General features: G+C 39.8%; 1 protein-coding gene across 1 annotated transcript in view; it reads left to right on the forward strand.

Moving 5' to 3' along the window:
* LOC106095442 (uncharacterized) overlaps positions 1-24272 on the forward strand; it is a 101976-nt gene that overhangs the window by 19057 nt on the left and 58647 nt on the right. Inside the window, exons 3-5 of the mRNA XM_059361470.1 lie at positions 18710-18855; positions 18926-19082; positions 19144-19462. Coding sequence (XP_059217453.1) covers positions 18710-18855; positions 18926-19082; positions 19144-19462 — 622 coding nt within the window. The remainder of the gene's footprint in view (positions 1-18709; positions 18856-18925; positions 19083-19143; positions 19463-24272) is intronic.

The raw sequence follows: 24272 nt of genomic DNA on the forward strand, positions 1-24272 counted from the left end.
CATAGTTCGTCACAAATATCGCTGGAATTATGAGGGGAACCCATCGCTGAAAATTTCTTTCTAATATTCTCTCTGTTTCGGTAAAGGAAGCCTTGAGGAAATTCAAAGCATTTAAGCAAGTCACATGGACCTGATGGAATACTTCCGGCGTTACTATAGAAAAAGACCGACTTTCTGGCTCCCAAGCTGGCACCTTTCTGGCTCTCCAGCTGCCCACTATTTTCACATCCTGCCTAAGACTTGCATTTATACCCAAGCCCGGCAAAGCAACTTATGCGACACCAAAGGTCCTTTCTACTCAAAACCATAGAACGTATTCTGTATACCATGATGAAGAGTAGGACGTCCAGCGAATAGCTTAAATGCAATATGCGGAACGACAAATGCTGATCCAATCCTAAGAACAGTACCGGGTGGACCGGGAGACTGGATAACCCTTATGCTATGGAACAGGGGGATAAATTTTGGGTCACATGGCATAGATATAAGAGAGAAAGTCGCACAAGGCACTTTACAGGGGATCATTTTATCGTCACTCCTTTGGGTGACCACCATAAATAACCTATTACGGATGCTGACTGAGGAGGAATTTAAACCGGTCTGCTACGCAAACGATGTCATAATACTTCTAAGGGGTAGGGGTCCGAACCAGCTATGCAGAAGGCCCGATAGGGTCTTGCAAATGACACACGACTGGGCTAGACCTAAAGGTATCAATGTTGGGTGGGCTAATTTGAAGCACCACGTTTCCTCAAAAGAACGATTTCGATACAGGACAAGGACGGAAGCCACCGTAGCGCAGAGGTTAGCATGTCCGTCTATAACGCTGAACGCTTGGGTTTGAATCCTGGCGAGACTATCAGAAAAATGTTCAGCAGTGGTTTTCCTTTCGCAATGCTGGCAACATTTGTGAGGTACTATGCCATGTAAAACCTCTCTCCAAAGCACTGCGGCACGCCGTCCAGACTCGGCTATAAAAAGGAGGCCCCTTATCATTGAGCTTAAACTTGAATCGGACTGCACTCATTGATATGTGAGAAGTTTGCCCCTGTTCCTTAGTGGAATGTTCATGGGAAAAATTTGCTTTGATCTAGGATAGGAAACTTAATTGGGAGTGCCACATTCAGGACCGTAACGAGAAGACTCACGGATGTTGGGCACTATGTGGACGGGCCGTAGGCTCGAAATGGGGCATGAATCCGAGGATAGTCCACTGGCTCTAAAGAAGAGCGATGAGAGCAATACTTACTCACGACTCAGTAGTTTGGTGAACAGCGATGAAAAAGTGCAATATAGGGACAATACAACAGATTCAATGAACATGTTGTCTTGGTATAGGCGGAGCGATGAGGACCACACCCACTATGGCACTGGAGACTATTCTAGATATCCGACCCATGGACATACAAATTAAGTGTTAGACCTTCACTGCGGCTATGAGACTTAAGGAGATAGGAGAATGGATTGAGGAGAGGGGAAGGTAATATCAACGATGGCAAACCTGGTAGGAATGGAAGAGGTTACCAATCGGATACCTGAGACGACACCTTTGGTCGAATGCGAGGCATTGCTACCAGCGCCACAGTCTTGGATTGACGGAACTCTGGTATTGCCATTTGGAAGATCATGCTGTACAGATGGATCTAGAGCTAGAAGACAGAGTGGATCTGGGGTCTTCATCGAGAATGCAGGGACTGAGATCTGTTTTCGACAGCCTGACCACAATACGGTCCCGCAGGCTGAGATACGAGCGATTACAAAATGCGTTAGGTGGTGTGGTGTTAACGCTAGGACGTCGAGTGTGAACATCCTTACGGACAGTAAACTGACCATTATTGCAATAACAATAACAAGGACGTCGAGTGTGAACATCCTTATGGACAGTAAACTGACCATTATCCAATAAAATTGTTTAACCCGAAGCCTTTCGGAGCGACGCAGTCCGAGTTAAGCGAGTGGGCTACGAACTCGCATCTAACACTATGGAACAGCGAAACGGTCGGTAAGACGACGAAAATCCTATGGGGCGATCCGTATCGTGAAAAGTCGAGTCTATTACTGGAAGGAAGTAAGTATTTGGTTAGTAAAGCTTTCGGTATCATAACGGGACACATAGGACTACCAGCTCACTTATGCAAAATCGCTGCGGCAATTGATATCAAGTGTAAGGCATGTGAAGAATATGATGAGACGTTGGAGCATTTCCTATGTCATCATTTATTATCAACACCGGCTTTCATGGCTACCAGACACCGGCACTTAGGTGACCACACAATAACAGACATAAATCAAATAAGGGGCGTGGCATGGAAAACAATTGGGGATTTTGTAAGCAGCACGGAATTCCTTACTTAAATGTTTTTTTTTTTTTGAGATTACTTTTTATACCCTCCACCATGGAATATACCCCCTATTCATCTATTTCCGACCCTAAAAAGTATATATTTTTCTGATCGTTGTAAAATTCTAAGACCATTTAACGATGTCCGTGTGTCTGTCCGTCAGTTGTAATCACGATACAGTCTTTAAAAATGAAGATATCGAGTTGAAATATTGCACAGACTCGTATTTCCTCTATACGCAATTTAAGTTCTTGAATGGGCCAAATCAAACTATATTTGGATATAGCTGCCATATATATAGACCGATCTGCGCTTTTTTGACTCTTATTCCTATAACAAGCCTTTTATATTATCCGATTGCACTGAAATTCAGAACAGTGAGTTTTATTAGGTTCGTCAATATCCGAACCAAAAATGGTTCAGAACGGATCATATTTGCATATAGCTGCCATACAGACCGATCTACCGATAATGGGTCTTATTCCTATAACAGGCGCATTTTCTGAAATTCTCCGAAATTTGGTCCAGTGAGTTGTATCAAGACTCCCAACATCTGTCCCGAAAATGGTCCAGACCTTCCCCTAGTTAGATATAGCTGCCATAAAGACCTATATTCTGCTTTAGGGCCTAAAGACCATAAAAGGCGCATTTATTTTCCGATTTTGCTGTAATGTGAAACAGTGAGCTGCTTTAGGGCGCGGATTAATATCTGCACCCTATTTTCAACTTAACCAATGTTATTTATTTTTTTATACCCACAACCATAGGATGGGGTGTACTAGTCATTCTGTTTGTAGCACCTCGGAATATTCGTCTAAGACCCCATAGAGTATATATGATCGTCAAGATATTCTGAGTCGCCCTAGCCACGTCCGTCCGTCTGTCGAAATCGCGATAGCTGTCGAACGTGTAAAGCAAGCCACCTAAATATTTGACCAGATACTTAACATTGACGTCGGTCGTTGGGGATGCAAATTGCCGCAATTTTTGTCCGATTTGGCTGAAATTTCGCACGTAGTGTTCTGTTATCGGTTTATAACCTGACATAGCTCCCATATAAACCGAATTCACGATTTAAATTCTTGAACCCTTACAAGCCGCAATTTTTGTCCAAATTGGCTGAAATTTTTTATGTAGTGTTTTTTTTATGACTTTAAATAACTGTGCCAAGTACGGTCCAAATCGGTTCATAACGTGATATAAACCGGTGTATAACCTGATTTCCCATATAAACCGATCTGACGATTTGATTTCTTGAGCCCTGACAAGGCGCAATTTTTGACCGATTTGGCTAAAATTTTGCATGCAGCGTTCTGTAAAGACGTCAAACAATTGCGCCAAGTACGGTCCGAATCGGTCTATAACCTGATATAGCTCCCATATAATGGGATCTCCCGATTTAAATTCTAGAGCCCTTACAAGCCGCAATTTTTGAAATTTTGCATGCGATGTTCTGTTGTGACTTACAACCGCTGTGCCAAGTACGATCCAAATCGGTCAATAACCTGTTATAGCTCCCATGTAAACCGGTAGCGTTTCGTCTTTGTTAGGGCCGTGCGTTGATATGTTGTATTTGAATCGTTTTTATTACGACAACGCCTCTATGATACAATTACCACATTAACCACGATCGACAACCCTGTCTATTAGACGTACTTTTTCCCAATGCATATATTTTCGTGTAATGACAAACTTTCTTTCTGCGACAATTACACTACTTTCGTGGTACACATGATTCGGTGCATCTGTTGGAAGTTGTATTTATGGTTTCGAATGCTAGACCAGGTTAGAATCCATGCCGGGCTCTGTCGATTTTTTTTATTTTCAAGTTTTTTGCCTGTTTGGGCGAAGATTATAAAATGTCACAATTTCTGTTTGTTTTTTTTTTCGAGACGAGCTGAATGATCTGAGATTTTCATTGCAAATGGAAAAGGAAAGCCAGAGGTTGCTACACACCCCAATCACTATGGGGTATGTTTTTGGTTATTTTATATAAATTTTTAGCAGAATCCACCCATAATTTATTTTTTTTATTTTATTTTATTTTGTTTTTTATTTTATTTTCTTATATTTTATTTTATTTTATTTTATTTTATTTTATTTTATTTTATTTTATTTTATTTTATTTTATTTTATTTTATTTTATTTTATTTTATTTTATTTTATTTTATTTTATTTTATTTTATTTTATTTTATTTTATTTTATTTTATTTTATTTTATTTTATTTTATTTTATTTTATTTTATTTCATTTTATTTTATTTTATTTTATTTTATTTTATTTTATTTTATTTTATTTTATTTTATGACATGACATGACAGCTACTCTGTTCTGCATGATGCAATACAATTTCCGCGAAACATCCGCTTCTCTCAAACAACTAATCTGAGTGTTTCCCTAATGAAATTGCAACTTTTTTCCCCTACAACTATCATTTCTAACTAAATGGGGGGGAAATAAACAAGAAATGTTTATCACCTTTATTTTTAATTGTTTTTCTTGGCATCTAATCAGAAGCACTATGCAGTAGTAACCGGCATATGTCAGATGGAAACCATAAAATTGCAAAGTTTTTTTTTCTCAAATCAACGACTACAACAAAGGCTTTAAAGAAAAAATCACAGCAACTAAATTTAGTTGTTATTCAAACTCAGAGCGGGCAACAACATACCCATCAACAAAAGTAAAACAAAACGCCGACAGCATCGAAACGTAAAGCCGTGAGGTTCAATCGCGCGCGCGCTAGAAATTTTCAAATTTTTAATCCAAAGCCCAAAAAAACCTACCAATCCCGTTTTTTGCGATAGAGATTTTGCAGCTATCACACCCTAACGCTCGATTAACAGCAGAATTAACAGTGACGGCTTTGGCAAAGGCATCTTCAATTTCATCTTAAACGCTAGCTAATCCAGTCAAGTGTAGTGCGGCGGCAACGGTTAATGTTTGAACACCATAAACACCGAAATCCATCCATTAAAAACCATCGTTAACATTGTCAACGGTCATTGTGGTTTTGCGCTACCACTCAGCATATGCCAGCGGATATGGATATGCGAGTGTTTAATTTGAACATCAGCGGAAGTTGCTATGGCTTGCTGTTAGGTGTTCTCATTGTTGCTTGTGTTGGTGCCAAGGCCCAGGATGGTCAATATTATGCTTCGGTGGCAGGTCTAGAGACGCTATTGAAAACCGAACAGATCCTTTTGGCTGATCTCAAGTATTATGTGGATATGACAAAACAGAGTCTAGAAATGTTTGACAAGTGAGTGAGTGTGAATTAAAGAAAAAAAAATAAATTAAAGAACTTTGGTATAAAAATTAAACATTAAAAACGGCTATTTTTTCTATAACAAAAAAATATTCAAATTTTTAATAAGTCGTTTATTGACAAAACAACCACAAACCACAACAAATTAATATGCTCCAATTAGCGGTCTGTCGTTTGAATTTTTTATTTGACACTCAAGATGCTGCAGCGAAAAATTTTCGTCACTTTGCGACATAAATAAAAAGCATATAAAGTGTGATTATCTTTTTATCAATACAAGTGTGCGTTTAAAATTTGTTAATCAATTTGCTGCTACCATTTTGAGTTAAACCAGACAAATAGTCGTCATTAGACCATGTTTGAGTTTGGCATCACATAATAAGTTGATTGTTAACCAATGAATATGAATTCCCATGTGTAACTAAGTAATCTCCTAATATATGAGAAAAAAGTTTTCAAAATTGTAGTTTGTCCAAAAAAGCGACGAAATGAATAAATTAATGGTATTTTTGAAGAAATACATAACGAGACATTTGTGATCTTTTGTTTGTCGAACATTATTAGACGAACTAGATTTGTTTACAAATGTTATTTAATAAATCAATATTAAACCAGTAACGAAGGGCACAAGTCGGGCGGTACCTATTGTATAATACCCTACAACTACCCTATAAGCACAATGTGGGAACTATATCCAATTCTGAACCAATTTTCTTGGACCTCGCCGGATGTTTTCGGATGAGTTATTAAACAATCCGTATCAAATTTTGAGCGAATATGTTCAAACTGTAATAACTACGGTTCACAAATGGCAACATTATTGCAAAACACCCAAAATCTGACGAACATATATATGGGAGCTATATCTAATTCTGAACCGATTTCGAGCAAACTTCTCAGATATTGTGGAAGTCGTTGAGGAAAGCGTTGTGCAAAATTTTGGCAAGATTGGGCAATAAATGCGCTTGCAGTGACTTCTGGAGCGAAAATCGGGCGATATACATATATGAGAGCTATATCTAAATCTGAACCGATTTCCATGAAATTCACCAGTAACATCCAGAGAAAATCCTTGCTGCCAAATTTCGAGAGAATCGATTAACAAATGACCATTTTATTGCTGTATTACTGCAAATCGGACGAACATATATATGGGAGTTATATCCAAGCCTGAACCGATTCACCAGTAATATTGAAAGTCATAAGAAAATCCTTCTTGCCAAATTTTGAGAGAATCGACAAACACATGACCAGTTTATTGCTTTATTACTGCAAATCGGACGAATATAAATAAGGAAGTTTTATTCAGATCTGAACCGATTTTTTCCAATTTCAATTGGCTTCGTCTCTTGCGCGGAAAACATATCTGTACCAAATTTGAAGATGATAGGATGAAAACTGTGACCTGTACTTTGTTCACAAATTATCATGGACAGACAGACGAACATAGCTAAATCGAATCAGAAAGCGATTCTGAGTCGATCGGTATATTTATCAATGGTTCTATCCCTCTTCTTTCTGGGTGCTACAAACAAATGGACTAAATTATAATACCCTGTACCACAGTAGTGGTGTAGGGTATAACAAGTAAAAAGGCGTTAAGTTCGGCCGGGCCGAAATTTGGATACCCACCACCTCGGGTATATATGTAAACCACCTTTCGTCAAAATCCGGTGCAAAACTCATAACTTATGTCCCATAGCAGAAATATGTGGAGGGGCTTAACTTAACTCTTTGTCCCAAATTTCGGCAACATCGGACAATAAATGCGCTTTTTATGGCCCCAAAACTTAAAACCGAGAGATCGGGCTATATGGCAGCTATATCCAAATCTGGACCGATCAGTACGATAATGCAGAAGTATGTCAAGGGGCTTAACTTAACTCACTGTCCCAAATTTCGGCGACATCGGACAATAAATGCGTGTTTTATGGGCCTAAGACCCCAAATCGGAGGATCGGTCTATATGCCAGCTATATCTAAATCTTGACCGATCTGAGCCAAATTCACAGAGGACCTAAGACAACGCACTGTCCCAAATTTCAGCAAAATCGGATAATAAATATAGCTTTTATGGGCATATAACCCTAAATCGGAGGATCGGTCTATATGGCAGCTATATCCAAATGTGAACCGATCTGAGCCAAATTGACGAAGAACGTTGTAGGGCCTAACACAACTCACTGTCTCAAATCATAGCAAAATCGGCTAATAAATGTGGCTTTTATGGGCCTAAGACCCTAAATTTGAGGATCGGTCTATATGGCAGCTATATCCAAATCTGAACCGATCTGAGCCATATTGACGGAGGATATCGAATGGCCTAACACAACTCACTATCCCAAATTTCAGCAAAATCGGATAATAAATGTGGCTTTTATGGGCCTAAGACCCTAAATCGGAGGATCGGTCTATATGGCAGCTATATCCAAATCTGAACCGATCTGAGCCATATTGACGGAGGATATCGAATGGCCTAACACAACTCACTGTCCCAAATTTCAGCAAAATCGGATAATAAATGTGGCTTTTATGGGCCTAAGACCCTAAATCGGCCGATCGGTCTATATGGGGGCTATATCAAGATATAGTCCGATATAGCCCATCTTCGAACTTAACCTGCTTATGGACAAAAAAAGAATCTGTGCAAAGTTTCAGCTCAATATCTCAATTTTTAAAGGCTGTAGCGTGATTTCAACAGACAGACGGACAGACGGACGGACATGTCTAGATCGTCTTAGATTTTTACGCTGATCAAGAATATATATACTTTATAGGGTCGGAAATGGATATTTCGATGTGTTGCAAACGGAATGACAAAATGAATATACCCCCATCCTTCGGTGGTGTGTATAAAAACAACGAAACGGTGCCATGCGCGAGTGGGGCGAACATTGGATTCTGTTTCCATATGCTCAACATATACGGTCGGAGGATCGGTTTATATGGTAGAAATATCTAAATATATAACAATATGGACCATTTGAAATCCACAAGGATCTCCATAGATATGAATGTACACAATTTCAAGCACATAGCTTTTTTATACCCTCCACCATAGGATGGGGGTATACTAATTTCGTCATTCTGTTTGTTACTCCTCGAAATATTCATCTAAGACCCCATAAAGTATATATATATTCTTGGTCGACATGACATTTTAAATCGATCTTGCCATGTCCGTCCGTCCGTCGAAAGCACGCTAACTTCCGAAGCAGTAAAGCTAGCCGCTTGAAATTTTGCACAAATATTTTTTTATTAGTGTCAGTTGGGATTGAAAATGGACTAAATCGGTCCATGTGTTGATATAGCTGCCATACAAACCGATTTTGGATTTTGACTTCTTGAGTCTCTAGAGGGCGCAAGTCTTATCCGATTTGGCTGAAATTTGGCATGACGTGTTTCGGTATGACTTCCAACAACAATACTAAGTATGGTGGAAATCGGTTCATAACCTGATATAGCTTTCATATAAAACGATCTGGGGTCTTGACTTCTTGAGTCTCTAAAGAGCGCAATTACTATTTGATTGGGCTGAAAGTTAGCATGACGTGTTTTGTTATGACTTCCAACAACTGTGCAAATTATGGTTTAAATCGGTTCATAACCTGATATGGCTGTCATATAAACCGACTGGGATCTTGACTTCTTGGGCCGTAATTATTATCAAATTTGAATGAAATTTTAAACAATTTAAACGGTCCGAATCGATCTATAGCTTGATACAGCTCCCATATAACCGATCTCCGAATTTTACTTCTTGAGCCTCTAGAGGGCGCAATTCCTATTTGATTTGGAATTTGGCATGACATGTTGCGTTATTACTTCCAACAACTGTATTAAGTATGGTTTAAATCGGTCCATATAGCTGTCATATAAACCGATCTGCGATCTTGACTTCTTGAGACTCTAGAGGGCGCAATTATTATCCCATTTGGCTGAAAGTTTGTACAACGGTTTCTCTTATTCCTTCCACATACGTGTCAAATATGGTCTGAATCGGTCTATAGCCTGAAACAGCACAACAGAAATACCGGGAAAGAACTCAACAAATTTGATTCATGGTGGAGGGTATATAAGATTCGGGCCGGCCGAACTTAGCAAGCTTTTACTTGTTTAGGATAGGCTCACTCACACATTTGCATATTATTTCATAGCCTATGAACTTGCATTGGATAATGTTCTCATGCACGTACACAACAATGTGAGTATGTGTGTTTTTGGCCACCAATGCAGTATACAATGCATTTATATACACACATATGTATGTTATACATGTGTTCAACCATTACCTGTTTTCCAGACGGACGGACGATCTCCTGATTTGACTTCTTGAGCCCCTGGAAGCCGCAATTTTTGTCCAATTTGGCTGAAATTTGGCATGTGGAGTTCTGTTATAGCTCTCAACAACTGTGCCAAGGAGAGCAGGATTAGCGGAATCTATGGTGGTGGGTTCCCAAGATTCGGCCCGGCCAAATTTAGCACGTTTTTACTTGTTTTTTATACCCTCCACCATACGATGGGGGTTTAAGAATTTCGTCATTCTGTTTGTAAAACCTCGAAACATGCGTCTAAGACCTCATAAAATATATATTTTCACTTGATCGCCATGACATATTAAGACGATCTAGTCGTGTTCGTCCGACTGTCCGTCCGTCTGTCTGTCGAAAGCACGCTTACTTTCGAACCAGTAAAGCTAGGCACTTGAAATTTTGCACAAATAATTTTTATTAGTATTGGTCAGTTGGGATTGTAAATGGGCTAAATCGACCCATCGTTTGATATAGCTGCCATATAAAACGATCTTGAGCCTTAAAAATTTTGCACGTGGTGTTTTGGTATCACTTCCAACAACTGTGCTAAGTACGATTCAAATCCGTTCATAACTTGGAATAGCTGTCATATAAACCGATCTGGGATCTTGACTACTTGAGTCTCTAGGTGTGTTTTTTTAATGACTTCTTTCAAATCGGTACATAACCTGATATAGCAGCCATATAAACCAATCTGGATGTGTCAACATCCAACATACTTGAGTCTCTAGAGGGCGCAATTCTCATCCGATTTGGAGGAAATTTTGTACAGCGGCTTCACCCATGATATTCAACATACGTGTCCAATATGGTCTGAATCGATCTACAGCATGATACAGATCCCATTAAAAAGGGTTCTCCCGATTTTGCTTTTTGACCCCCGAATGGGGCTCATGTTGAATCAATTTCTCTTTAAAAAAGAGAGGTATTGAGCAGAAACTTTGCACAGAATCTTTTATAAGCATGTTTAGTTCGAAAAACGGCGTATTTATTTTCCAATTTCGCTGAAATTTTTCAAAACGTTCCAGATCGGTCCAGATTTTTATATATGTGTCATATACACCGGTCTACCGATTTAAGATTTAATGTCCAAAAAAGGTGAATTTATAAACCGATTTTGCTGAAATTAAGAACAATGAGTTATGTTGGTCCCCTGGCTTTCGTACCGAGTATGGTCAAGATCGGTCTTTATATAAATATATATGTTATATTGGCGAATCCCTCAATTTAAGGTCTGGGGCGCATTTATTGTCCGGTTTCTCTGAAATTTGGGACACTGTGTTATATACCAATCTCCCGATTTAATGTCTTAGGCCCATAAAAAGTGAATTAATTAACCAATTTCGTTGAATTTCAGTGCAATAAGTTGTGTAAAGGCCCTCGACATACCGCGGCCCTCGACGTACCGCGTATGACCAAGATCGGGTTATATTAAGATCCACAACAAATTTACTTAGAAATGTCGATTTTGAAATCATCTTTGCCCAAAATGGGTACTTTGGTGATTTTTATAAAAAACTTCGGGCAGAATTTATTTTTGGTTTTTTAAAGACACTTTCGGCCACCATAGCGCAGAGGTAAGCATGTCCGCCTATGACGCTGAACGCCTTGGCGAGACCATCAGAAAACATTTTCAGCGGTGGTTTTCCCCTCATAATGCTGGCAACATTTGTGAGGTAATATGCCATGTAGAACTTCTCTCCGAAGAGGTGTCGCACTGCGGAGAAGGCCCCTTATCATTGAAAATAGATATCAACTTCGTTCTTTATTCCCAACGGAAATTAAGTTCTGTTTAGGGAGTGCTTTAGGGCATACCCCTAAACACTTGGCTTCAAAATTGTATATGAAATTCGTTTTCTACTCTCAAATGCCTTTCATTTGAGTCCCATATTGTCATAATGGGTCAAATAACCCATTTGACGTATCTTTAGGAGGAAAAGCGCCACCTAGACTTTAATGCAAATTTAAATGACATATTCGTAATCTACGTAATGGTCGACTAATATGCACATTTGGGGGTATTTGGGGGTGGGCGACCTCCCATTTCTTGGACCTAGCGTTTTGTGCCATATTTGTAATCTACTGCCTAATACTTTTCATTTAAGTCCAATATTGACATGAACTTCGAATATATCTGTTTAGAGGAGTTTTGGGTTTGTGGGAGCCCGCTGGGTACTTGGACCTAAATTTTAATACCATGCTCGTTTTCTGGTCTCCAATGCCTTCCATTTGATACCCTTATTGTGCCCATCGGACCACTTACGGATATGAGTGGCGTTTTCGGGGTAAGGGGGAGGGTCCGCCTCCATCCGAAATCCTTCCAGACAAATGTACACAATCTATGAAAATTTGAGGAAAATCGGTTCAGCCAATTATCCTATAGTCATAATGGGTCTAATGGCGTTTTGGAGGGGTAGCGAAACCGCCTATACTTAGATCTGATTTTGAATTTAGATTCGAAATCTACTCCCGAATACCTTTCATTTGAGCCCCATATTGAAATGAACCTCCAATATGTCTGTTTGAGAGAGTTTTGGGGTTAGAGCTGCCCGATGGGTACTTAAACTCAAATTTAATATTATTTTCGAATTCTACTCTCCAATACCTTGCATTTGATACCTATATTGTCCCGATCGGTCCACTTTTGATTTTGGGTTGTGTTTTTTGCATAAGGGGGAGGGTCCGTCCCCCTTCCGATACCGAAAAATTATAGAGCCTATGTTTCCTTCCAGATCAATCTACACAATATGCGAAAATTTCGAGAAAAACGGTTCTGCCGTTTTTCAGTCTATACAAACCGAGTCCTATATATCCGTGATTGGCTAATGTGCCCATTTTGGACGTTTTTGTGGGGCGGTGGCGTGACCCCCTATTCATCGACATGAGTTTGTATGCCAGATTCGTTATCTACTCCCGCATACTTTTCATTTGATGCCCATATTGCCCTTATCGGTCCACTTTTGATTTTGGGTGGTGTTTTTGGGGTAACGGTGGACCCTCCACACCCCTTCCCCTTCCGTTTTCAATAAATTTCAAAGCCTATTCCTACTTCCTGAGCTTATTCGTAATCTACTCCCGATTACCTTTCATTTGAGTCCCATATTGTCATGATCGTCAAATAAACCTATTTCAAGGGGTTTTGGGGCTGGGGCGGCCCCCCATGTGCTTAGACCCAACTTGTATTATGAAATTCGTACTATTCTCTTGAATACCTTTCATTTGAATCCCATATTGTCCCGATCGGTCCGCTTTTATTTTTGAGTAGTACTTTTGGGGTAAGGGGAGGGTCCGCCTCCCCCCCAATATTAAAAAAGTTATGTAGCCTATGTTTCCAAACGAACAAACACAAATTGAATTTTATATATAAGATTTCAAGCAAATCTCACAATCAAAATTGTATACCTGCTCTCTACGCAATTCTCTCTGCATACATTTTTTTTATAAAAACAAATTAATAAATTTTGTTTCAGCCTATAAATTAAAAACCATACAATAATTTTTTTTATTTAAAAAAACATCCTCAATGTTTTGTGTCAGGAACATAAATTTTAAATTCCCTTTGACAACTGAGTGTTTATGATCATATTGAAATATGATGAAATTTCTTTAGAAATTGAAGATTATTGGTGCAGCCAAACAAATACAAATTGTATCGGTCGGTCATCATCTGATGATCTGGTTTTTTTTTTCAATCGGCTTCGATATATGCAAATCTGTCGCTAATTACCAAATCAAAAAAAGAGACAAATTTACATAAAAAAATTGAGTACAACCGTTATTGTTCTATGTACATTTTTCATTTGTCCTCGAACCATTATTATACCCACCACCATAGGATGGGGGTATATTAATCTAGTCATTCCGTTTGTAACACCTCATAAAGTATATATATTCTGGATCCTCTTGACGTTTTGATTCGATCTAGCCATGTCCGTCCGTCCATCCATCCATCCGTCCGTCTGTCTAAATCACGATAGCGGTCGAATACGTAAAGCTCCCCTCTTGACATTTTGCACAGATACTTAATATTGATGTAGGTCATTGGATATATCAAATGGGTCATATCGGTTCAGATTTGGATATGGCTCCCATATAAACCAATCTCGCGATTTCACTTCTTGAACCCCTGGAAACCGCAATTATAATTCGATTTGGCTGAAATTTTGCACATAGAGTTCTCTAATAACCTTCAACAGCTGGGTTTATTACGGTTCAAATCGGTCTATAACCTGGTATAGCTCCCATATAAACCGATCTCCCGATTTGACTTGTTTAGCCTCTGGAAGCCGCAGTTTTAATCCGATTTGGCTGAAATTTTGTAATTGATGTTTCCTAATGACTTCCAACAACTGCGCTAAGTACGATCCGAATCGTTTTATAACCTGACATAGTTCCCATATAAACGGATCTCCCGATTTGACTTCTCGAGCCCCTGGAAGCCGCAATTTTCGGTTTGGCTCAAATTTTGCGTTTAATGTTCTGTTTTGACTTCCAACAACTGTGCCAAGTACGCTCCAAATCGGTCCATAACCTGATATAGCTCCCATATAAACCGATCGATTGTTTATCCTTGTTCGGTACCTCGAAGATTTAATTTTGTTGGTTCAGCAGAAGTTTGGTATGTAGAATAAAATTATGCCATTCAACAAAATTTAGTTTGTATTAATTTTTTCCAGAATCCATGGTGGAGGGTTCTCAAGATTCGGCCCGGCCGAACTTAGCACGCTTTTACTTGTTTTTGGTTACCATTCGTTTGTTTTTGTGGTATGGCAGGCTTATTAGGACAACTAATTGAATTGCTATATTGATTGTTTTTTTTTTATATGTCTAACCAGAAGTATTTAACGGTTTTAACAAAAAATAATAAATCCTAATATATTAAAATGATCTCATTATCAAGGCTGATCTAAACAAGTAAAAAGGCATTAATTTCGCCGGGCCGAACTTTGGATACCCCGGCCGATACGGGATAACTATGAGCACCACACAGGCTGGAACTTTGAGCTCCGACTTGTGTGGTGCCCATCGTTATCACGGGAAGCTTTGCTGAAAGCTACCGGGCGCGTCCACAGGTTGCGGATGGCGGAAAGCTCCGTTTTTATGCGGAGTAGCTGCAAATGCGGCCGCGGGCAGTCAGCGATTTTCGAGAGGATAGTCTCAGTGAGGAGTCAGGTGGCACTGGCTCTTAATTAATTACTGAGTGCCAATGATACTCGAGATGACAAGGCTAGTTATTGACGCCTTTAAATAACCAATGGCCAACATCAGCGTCGGATCTTGGAGCAAGCGCCTCGCCACAACGAGGGATACATGGAATCCCACAAACCCATGCGGTTGGGGCGCTGGGCCAGTAACCCGCCCCCGGAAAACATAGAACTACTATGAAAAACAAAGGAATAGTAAAAACGGACCCCCCCCAACGTGGACGACCCACGCAAACGAAAAAAGGACCATGATTTGCGGATCTACACCTGGAATGCCCGCACTGTTTATAGAGAAGGTGCAGTATACGCGCTGGCGGATGTATTAGAGAAATACAAGCCAGATATTACTGCCTTACAGGAAGTGCGATGGACTGGGAATGGCGTAACTAACAACACCAAACGGTGACGAACTATACTAAAGCTGGCATAACACGAGGCATGAATTTGGCTGTGGATATGTGGTTAGTCGGAGACTGAAAAACCTTGTCTCCAGCTTTACTCCGGTTGATGAGAGGCTAGCCACAATCCGCATAAAAGCCAAATTCTTCAACATCAGCCTTATTTGTGCCCATGCCCCGACGGAAGGCAAAGACGAGCAGACCAAGGATATTTTCTATGAGCGCCTAGAGAGAGAATATGACCGCTGCCCCGCCCATGATATTAAAATCGTTCTGGGAGATTTTAATGCGAAAATAGGGAAGGAAGACATTTTTGGTCCATTTTGGAAGGTTTAGCCTCCACGAGATAAAGTCCAGTAATGGTTGGAGGCTGATACATTTCGCCGCGGCAAAAAACATGGTAGTTAGTAGCACCAGATTTCAACATAAAAATATTCACAAAGCCATATGGCTGTCACCCGATCAAAACACGAGGAACCAAGTTGACCAAGTTGTGATATATGGAAGGCATTCATCCAGCGTGTTAGATGTACGATCGATCCGTGGACCGAAAATAGATTCGGATCACTACCTTGTTGCAGCAAAGGTTGGCACCCGTTTGAACATGGCGAGGAAATTAGGATCTGACACTGCACGGAAGCTGGACATTTAAAAGCTGCAAACACAACAAATGGCAGCAGCATACTCCACTCGACTGAACCAACTGCTTGATGAAAGCACTCCTTGTTCCGAAGATATAATGGCGCAGTGGCAAACTATTGCCCACTCCATGGAAAATGCTGCGAAATCCATACTTGGGTACCGGAAGCCTCCTCCAAGAAACCCATGGTACGACCAAGAGTGTCGAAGCCAAGAATGCGGCATATAGAGCAACCCTGCAATTAGTAGCAATGCGCCAGATGAAGGAGAGGTATCGGGAGAAAAGGAGAGAGGAGAAACGTCTATTCCCCAGAAAGAAAAAAGAAATGGAAAGACGTGAGAGTGAACAAATTGAGATGTACAGGAGTCAGAATGAAGTCCGGAAATTCTACCATTCAATTAAACATCAAACCGATGGCTTTGGTGCAGGTACATCCACCTGCAGAGACAAAGAAGGAAATCTGGTAACTGACACAAATAACATGCTGAGGATATGGAAAGAACATTTTACTCAACTGCTAGTGTCCAATGTTGGCGGCGAAGAGAATACCGCAAAACCAATCCCTGATGATGGTATAGAATGTTTACCTCCTAGTCAGAATGAGGTCCAACTAGCAGTGACCCGACTAAAGAACAACAAGGCAGTTGGAGCCGACGGGTTACCCGCTGAACTATTTAAGACCGGAGGCGACACTGTGATAAGGCGTATGCATCAGCTTATCTGCGCAATCTAGCATACCCGATGATTGGAACCTCAGCGTACTATGTCCCGTACACAAGAAAGGAGACAAGACGGAATGTGCCAACTACAGAGGAATAAGTCTCCTCCCCATCGCATACAAGATACTATCGAGCGTACTGTGTGAAAGATTAAAATCTAAAGTCAATGAGATAATTGGGCCCTATCAATGCGGCCAAATCCTGGAAAAGACCCGAGAAGGACCTTCAAAGGTATTTCAAGCCATGTCTGAGTTTGGTATCCCTGCAAAATTAATAAGACTCTGCAGGATGACACTTGCTGATACGCGTTCGTCAATAAGAATAGGAATGAATATCTCCGAATCATTCAATATCAAACAAGGTTTCAGACAAGGAGATAGCCTATTGTGTGATCTCTTTAATATCCTGTTGGAGAAGATTATACGAGATGTAAATGTGAATAGATATGGCACACTAATCACCAGAGAACACGTGCTACTCGCCTATGTCGATGACATCGATATCATAGGTCGGTCACCGGAAGTAGTGACTACAGCCTAGCGTCTGAAAGAATCAAAAGAGAGTCAGTGAAAATGGGTCTGGCAGTAAATGGAGATAAGACGAAATGGATGGTTTCAACTCCCAAAAAGCCTTGCACAACCGAGCAGATCAAGAAAATGGAGAAAGTTGGGAACCACAACTTTGAGACAGTCAGTAACTTTATCTACCTCGGCACCACCGTAACCGAAACGAATGACACCAGTTTTGAAATTATGCGAAGAATAATACTGGCAAACAGATGCTACTTTGGACTAAGTAAGCAGCTTAGAAACAAGTCTACCTCTCGACTGACGAAGATCACACTATACAAGACACTGATACTACCCGTGCTGTTATATGGTTCTGAAGCATGGGTACTTGTGAAAGCAGATGATGCAATGCTTGGAGTATTTGAGAGAAAAATTCTTCGTAAAAAATATGGACTAGTTTGCGTTAATAGAGAATATATGCGACGCATGAACCACGAGCTGTATGAGCTGTATGACGACGATAGCATAGTTACACGCATCAAAATACAACGGCTGCGTTGGCTAGGTCATGTTGTCAGAATGGATGAAGAAGCTCCAGCAAAGAAGTCTTTGGAAGGCAAACACGGTGGTACATGCAAACCGGGAAGACCAAAAGCCCTATGGAAAGATCAAGTGGTGGGAGACACCTCGAAACTTGGTGTCAGAGATTTTAGAATGAGCGCAGAAGATCGAGGCACTTGGAACGCTATTCTACGTTCGGCTAGTGGAACAAACATTCTGTCATAGCCAATTAAAGTAAAAGTAAAGATTTTGATATTGGACAACTGTGCTCCTATATATATTTTCTAACTAATTATATTTAATTAACTAACATGTTGCTTGTATCCACTCAAGCATCACACAACACATAGCAATGCTAACCACCCAATGCTTAATATTTCATAGCACTAATAACTATTAAGAAACTATTATGAGCCGCCCACATGCAAGCCGGTTATCTGGTAGAGACATCATTTTTACCATCACTTAGAATATTATCGATAATTTCTAAGCATGGTCATCTCCACTGTAATAGATATGCTGAATTTTATTGATCATAAAAAAGTGCGATAAATGTAAATCACCAATCCCCCCTGATATGATGAAGCCTGGCTAAATGTCAATACCAGTGTGGACAAACAAGTAGCACAGCCCAAAGCCAATCAACCATTTAATGATATAAACTCATAAAAGCATGAAAACTCAGTTAAATGTTAATTGGTATAAATTTATTACTTTGAAGTCATTTTAATTTGGATTTATTTCTTTTTTTTCAGAGAAATTTTGAAAATTGAGGCGGAACATCAAATGGCAGCAGCGGATACAGAGAATTATCTAACCAATCCGGTAAATGCCTACAAATTGATTAAGAGATTGCACAATGATTGGCAGAAGCACGAGGAGCATTTTGAAAAGGCTAAGGGTATACAAAAACAACCAGAACTTTTACAAAAACTATAAAAAGTTAATAATATTGTAAATTTTTGTACCAGATCACTTACCACAATGGAAGACTAAAAGTAATTTCCTAGAATTACCCAATGACAAAGACTTTGAGGAATCTGCCTTGGCCTTGGTGCGTCTACAGAAGACCTACAATCTGGATGTTAGTCATGTGGCTTCAGGCATACTAAATGGGGTGAAATATGGGTATGCATAAACAATTCCTTGCCTAACCCCCTAAATTAAAATTCCCACCAATTCTATTTAGCACTGATATGTCTTGGTCCGACTGTTTGCTTTTAGGCCAACAATTGATTAATGTTAAGGCCTATAATCAAACCAAAGCCTGGATTGAAGAGTCCATGAGACGTTACAATGTTGAAACTTCAAAAGCTATTAATGATTATTCATTGGATTTTATGGAAAAACTTGGGGAAAATCTAATGAAAACTGGCAATACTGAAGAAGCCATGTCGATTTTTCGTTCTTTGGTGTTAAAGGACCCGAAACGTTTGAGTACTGTTTCGAAACTGTATGATAACACCTATATATTGCCTGAACAGTATGAAGAAGAAAGGGATTATCATGTGAGTATCACCTTAATCTTATATATTGGGTTGCCCAAAAAGTAATTGCGGATTTTTTAAAAGAAAGTAAATGCATTATATAAGAAACATATAAGTAAGAGGGAAGTGGAGAGGGGAGAATGCAATGAGGTCCAAAAATCAAAAGATCCCATTTGGTTTTTTTTATACCCACCACCGAAGGATGGGGTTATATTCATTTTGTCATTCCGTTTGCTACACATCGATTTTCGACCCTATAAAGTATATATATTCTTGATCAGCGTAAAAATCTAAAACGATCTAGCCCTGTCCGTCCGTCCGTCCGTCTGTTGAAATCACGCTACAGTCTTTAAAAATTGAGATATTGAGCTGAAACTTTGCACAAATCCTTTTTTGTCCCTAAGCAGGTTAAGTTCGAAGATGCGCTATATCGGACTATATCTTGATAAAGCCCCCTATTGACCGATCCGCCGATTTAGGGTCTTAGGCCTATAAAAGCCACATTTATTATCCGATTTTGCTGAAATTTGGGACAGTGAGTTGTGTTAGGCCCTTCGACATCCTTCTTCAATTTGGATTTGGATATATTGTAGCTGCCATATAGACCGATCTCTCGATTTAAGGTCTTGTGCCCATAAAAGGCTCATTTATTGTCGGATTTTGCCAAAATTTTGGATAGTGAGTTCTGTTAGGCCCTTCGACATCCTTTTTCAATTTGGCCAAGATCGGTCGAGTTGTGAATATAGGTGCCATATAGACCGATCTTTTGATTTAAGGTTTTGGGCCCATTTATTGTCCAATGACGCCGAAATTTTTGACAGTGAGTTAAGTTAAACCCCTCGTCATACTTCTTCAATATGGCACAGATCGGTCCAGATTTGGATATAGCTGTCATATACACCGATCTCTTGATTTTAAGTTTTGGGCCCATAAAAGGCGCATTTATTGTCCGATGTCGCCGACATTTGGAACAGTGAGTTGTGTTAGGCCCTTCGACAACCTTTTTCAATTTGGCCAAGATCGGTCTAGTTGTGAATATAGGTGCCATATAGACCGATCTTTTGATTTAAGGTTTTGGGCCCATTTATTGTCCAATGACGCCGAAATTTTCGACATTAAGTTAAGTTAAGCCCCTCGACATATTTCTTCAATATGGCACAGATCGGTCCAGATTTGGATATAGCTGCCATATACACCCATCTCTCGATTTTAAGTTTTGGGCCCTTAAAAGGCTCATTTATTGTCCGATATCGCCAATTGTGGTCACCTCTTCCAAAGATAGCACGAACCGAAAAATCTTCCCGTAAAATAGCAATGATTTCTTTGTTTGTGAGGGGTGTAGCTCGGTTCTGTTGAAAGTAAACATTAAACCATACAACTTCGATCATAAAAAATCATTGATCATTACTCAATAGCGTTATCCATTCATCGTTATTGTTACGTTAGGTTAGGTTGAAAAGAAGGGCGGGTTAATACCGCCCCATGCCACTATGAACATGCACCTAAGCCAGTCATCGGCCTGTTGTGTGCTCTAAAGAGAAAAAAAGTAACATCGAAAAAGAAAATTTAAGTTAGGAATTCCGTGCTATTTACAAAATCCTTAATTGTTTTCCTTGCCACTCCCCTAAGTTGGTTAAAGTCTGGTATTGTGTTTCCACCTAAGTGCCGGTATCTGTTAGACTTGAAAGCTGGGCAATGACAAAGGAAATGCTCGAACGTCTCATCCTCTTCCCCACATGCCCTACACATGCAATCACTTGCCGCACTAGGGTATCCCGTCAGGATACCAATAGCTATACTGACCTCCTTCTTATTTCCTTTCAGTAATATTGGTTGCCCAAAAAGTAATTGCGAATTTTTTAAAAGAAAGTAAATGCATTTTTAAAAAACTTAGAATGAACTTTAATCAAATATACTTTTTTTACACTTTTTTTCTAAAGCAAGCTAAAAGTAACAGCTGATAACTGACAGAAGAAAGAATGCAGTAACAGAGTCACAAGCTGTGAAAAAATTTGTCAACGCCGACTATATGAAAAATCCGCAATTACTTTTTGGGCAAGCCAATAGCTTCCTCTTCTGATGATCTGGATACCCCATAGGATTTTCGCCGTCCTACCGACCGTAGCGTAGCGCAGAGGTTAGCATGTCCGCCGATGACGCTGAACGCCTGGGTTCGAATCCTAGCGAGACCACCAGAAAAAAATTTTCATTTGTGGTTTTCCCCTCCTAATCCTGGAAACATTTGTGATGGACTATGCCATGTAAAACTCTCTCCAAAGAGGTATCGCACCGCGGTACGCCGTTCGGACTCGGCTATAAAAGAGAGGCCCCTTATCATTGAGCTTAAAAACTTGACTCATTGATATGTGAGAAGTTTGCCCCTGTTCCTTAGTGGAATGATCATATCTAAAAATTGCAATTTTGGTTGAGCTTCAGATATTTATATCAAATTCTAACTCTACTTTTATTATCCTATCATTTGAGTACAATATTGTTCCGATCGGCTTATATATCAATTTGGAAGGTTCGGTCCCCAGAACACTTGTCCCATATTGGGTTGTCAGATTTCTACTTTTCTCTGAAAGGCCGATTATTTGCGAACAATATTGTCGCAACCGTTCTTTATGTCCTGCTGGGGTTGGGGCGATCAGATTCGCACTCTACTTCCAAAGACCTTCCATTTGAGTCCCATTTGACTCGATCGACTATTTGGGGGGGTTGTTGCAGCCCTCTAGCTACTTGGGGTCAAATTTTTTTGCTGCCTTTTCAAATGCTCTTCTTTTAACCCTTTTGATCCCAACTTTTTCTAGATGAGTGAAATTTTTTCTTCCGTTAATCAGTATTTTAAAGAAAAAAATTTAGGTCCTTTGGTTTGTACGCTAACGAATGTTGCTTGTGAGCAACCAAACTCGGTATGGATGTTGGACGTCACAACACAAGCCCTCGTGCAAAATCTCAGCAAAATCGGACAGGAATTGCACCCTCTACGGGGCCCTCCAGGGGCTCGAGAAGTAAAATCGAAAAAAAAAAATAGATTTATGGGGGAGCTAATATCGATTGGGACCAAATTTGGTACGGATGTTGGACGTCACAAATCGGATTAGAATTGGCACGTCTGTTGAAGGTCATAGAAAACGTCATAGTACAAAAATGCATCTAAATCGAATAAAAATTGCGCTCTCTATGGGCTCAAGAAGTATATTCGGGAGATCGGTTTATATGGGAGCTATATCAAAATATGGACCGATATTGTCCATTTACATTCCCAACCGGAAATATTTGTGCAAAATTGCAAGCGCCTAGCTTTACTCCTTTGAAATTAAACGTGCTTTCCACAGACGGACATGGCTAGAGCACCTTTAAATGTTATGGCGATTGAAAAGTGGGGTCTTAGACCAATATTTCGATGTGTTGCAAACGGATTAATGAAGGTAGTATACCTCCTTTAGTGGAGTGTAAAAACCACGTTTTTAAATATGGATACATAATCCTTTCTTGTAAAATTTCTAAGTTTGGAAAAGTAAAACAAGACGTTATAAAATTTTAGGTGGCCCAGTAAGCATTGATATATCCTTAAATGGATTTTTCAAGCTGGATTGTTTTTGAAACAATTTAAAACTGGTGCTCAGAGGATCCTTGTCCATGTTGGTTCATTTGGCATCAAATCAATCATCAAATTACATCAAATTTGAGTGTATTCTGCCTCGATCGGCTTACATGTCCGTTTGCGGTTTTTTGCTGTTGGGGGCTCCCGCGACGCTTGTCCCTAATTTGAATATCAAACTCTTACTCTACTCTTATAGACCTTTTATGTATCTTATAACGCCGATAGGTTCTTCCAGAAACTTAGTACCATCAAATAACTTGAAAGATTAAATTCTGCGCGGCTCGGTAGAGTTTCGAACCTGGACACTCGGAGTTTTACCAAATTCAGGTTTTGGCAAATAAAATTTTGCTAAGATCGGTGCACCCATCTCCGCGAAGTAGAGCTGTTGAAAATTATGATAAGGGGTTGGGTAATCCTTTCCCCTCTCTCCTTCAGATATCCAAAATTAATAATCATATTTTCATCAGGAGGCCACCGTGGCGCAGAGGTAAGCATGTCCGACAATGACTCCGAACTCCTGGGTTCAAATCATGGTGTGAGCATCAGAAAACTTTTTTGGCGGTGGTTATCCTCTTACTAATGCTGACTACATTGTGAGGTATCATGCCATGTTAAAACCTCTCTACAAAGTCGTGTCGCTATACGGCGCGCCGTTCGGACTCGCCATAAAAAAGGAGGCTCTTATGATTAAACTTAAACATTAATCAGGCCAGAAAGGTATAGCTGTGAACACCATACAGACGGAACATTGAGATCCGATGTGAATGGTGTTCATTGCTGTCACGAGTCACGCGTCCACAGTTTGCGGATAGTAGAATGCTCCATATGTAGAGATGGGCCATGGGTAAATATCCAAAAGGTATTTACCCGGTAAATTTGGTAAATACCCGGGTATTTCCCATATATACCCAAATTCTGGGTATTTATAATTTTGCAGATATCTTGGGTATAAAAACATTTTTCAAAATTGTTTTCATTATTTCGTATTCTTTGTATATAAACCTGATCATCTGATCCCATAAATTGTTGTATATAGCCGCTATATAGACCGATCTCCAGACTTAAAGTCTTGATGCAATAAATTTTTGCTTTTTCATCCGATCCGTAGACCCCTTCCCATTTCTGTGAAGTTCGGTCCCCATCAGGCCATATTTGGATAAAGCTGCGCTATAGACCGGCCAACCAATCTCCCGATATAGGGTATTAAGGCCATAAAAGATCCAA

This window comes from Stomoxys calcitrans, chromosome 2 (assembly GCF_963082655.1).
Source record: "Stomoxys calcitrans chromosome 2, idStoCalc2.1, whole genome shotgun sequence".
Classification (NCBI taxonomy): Eukaryota; Metazoa; Arthropoda; class Insecta; order Diptera; family Muscidae; genus Stomoxys; species Stomoxys calcitrans.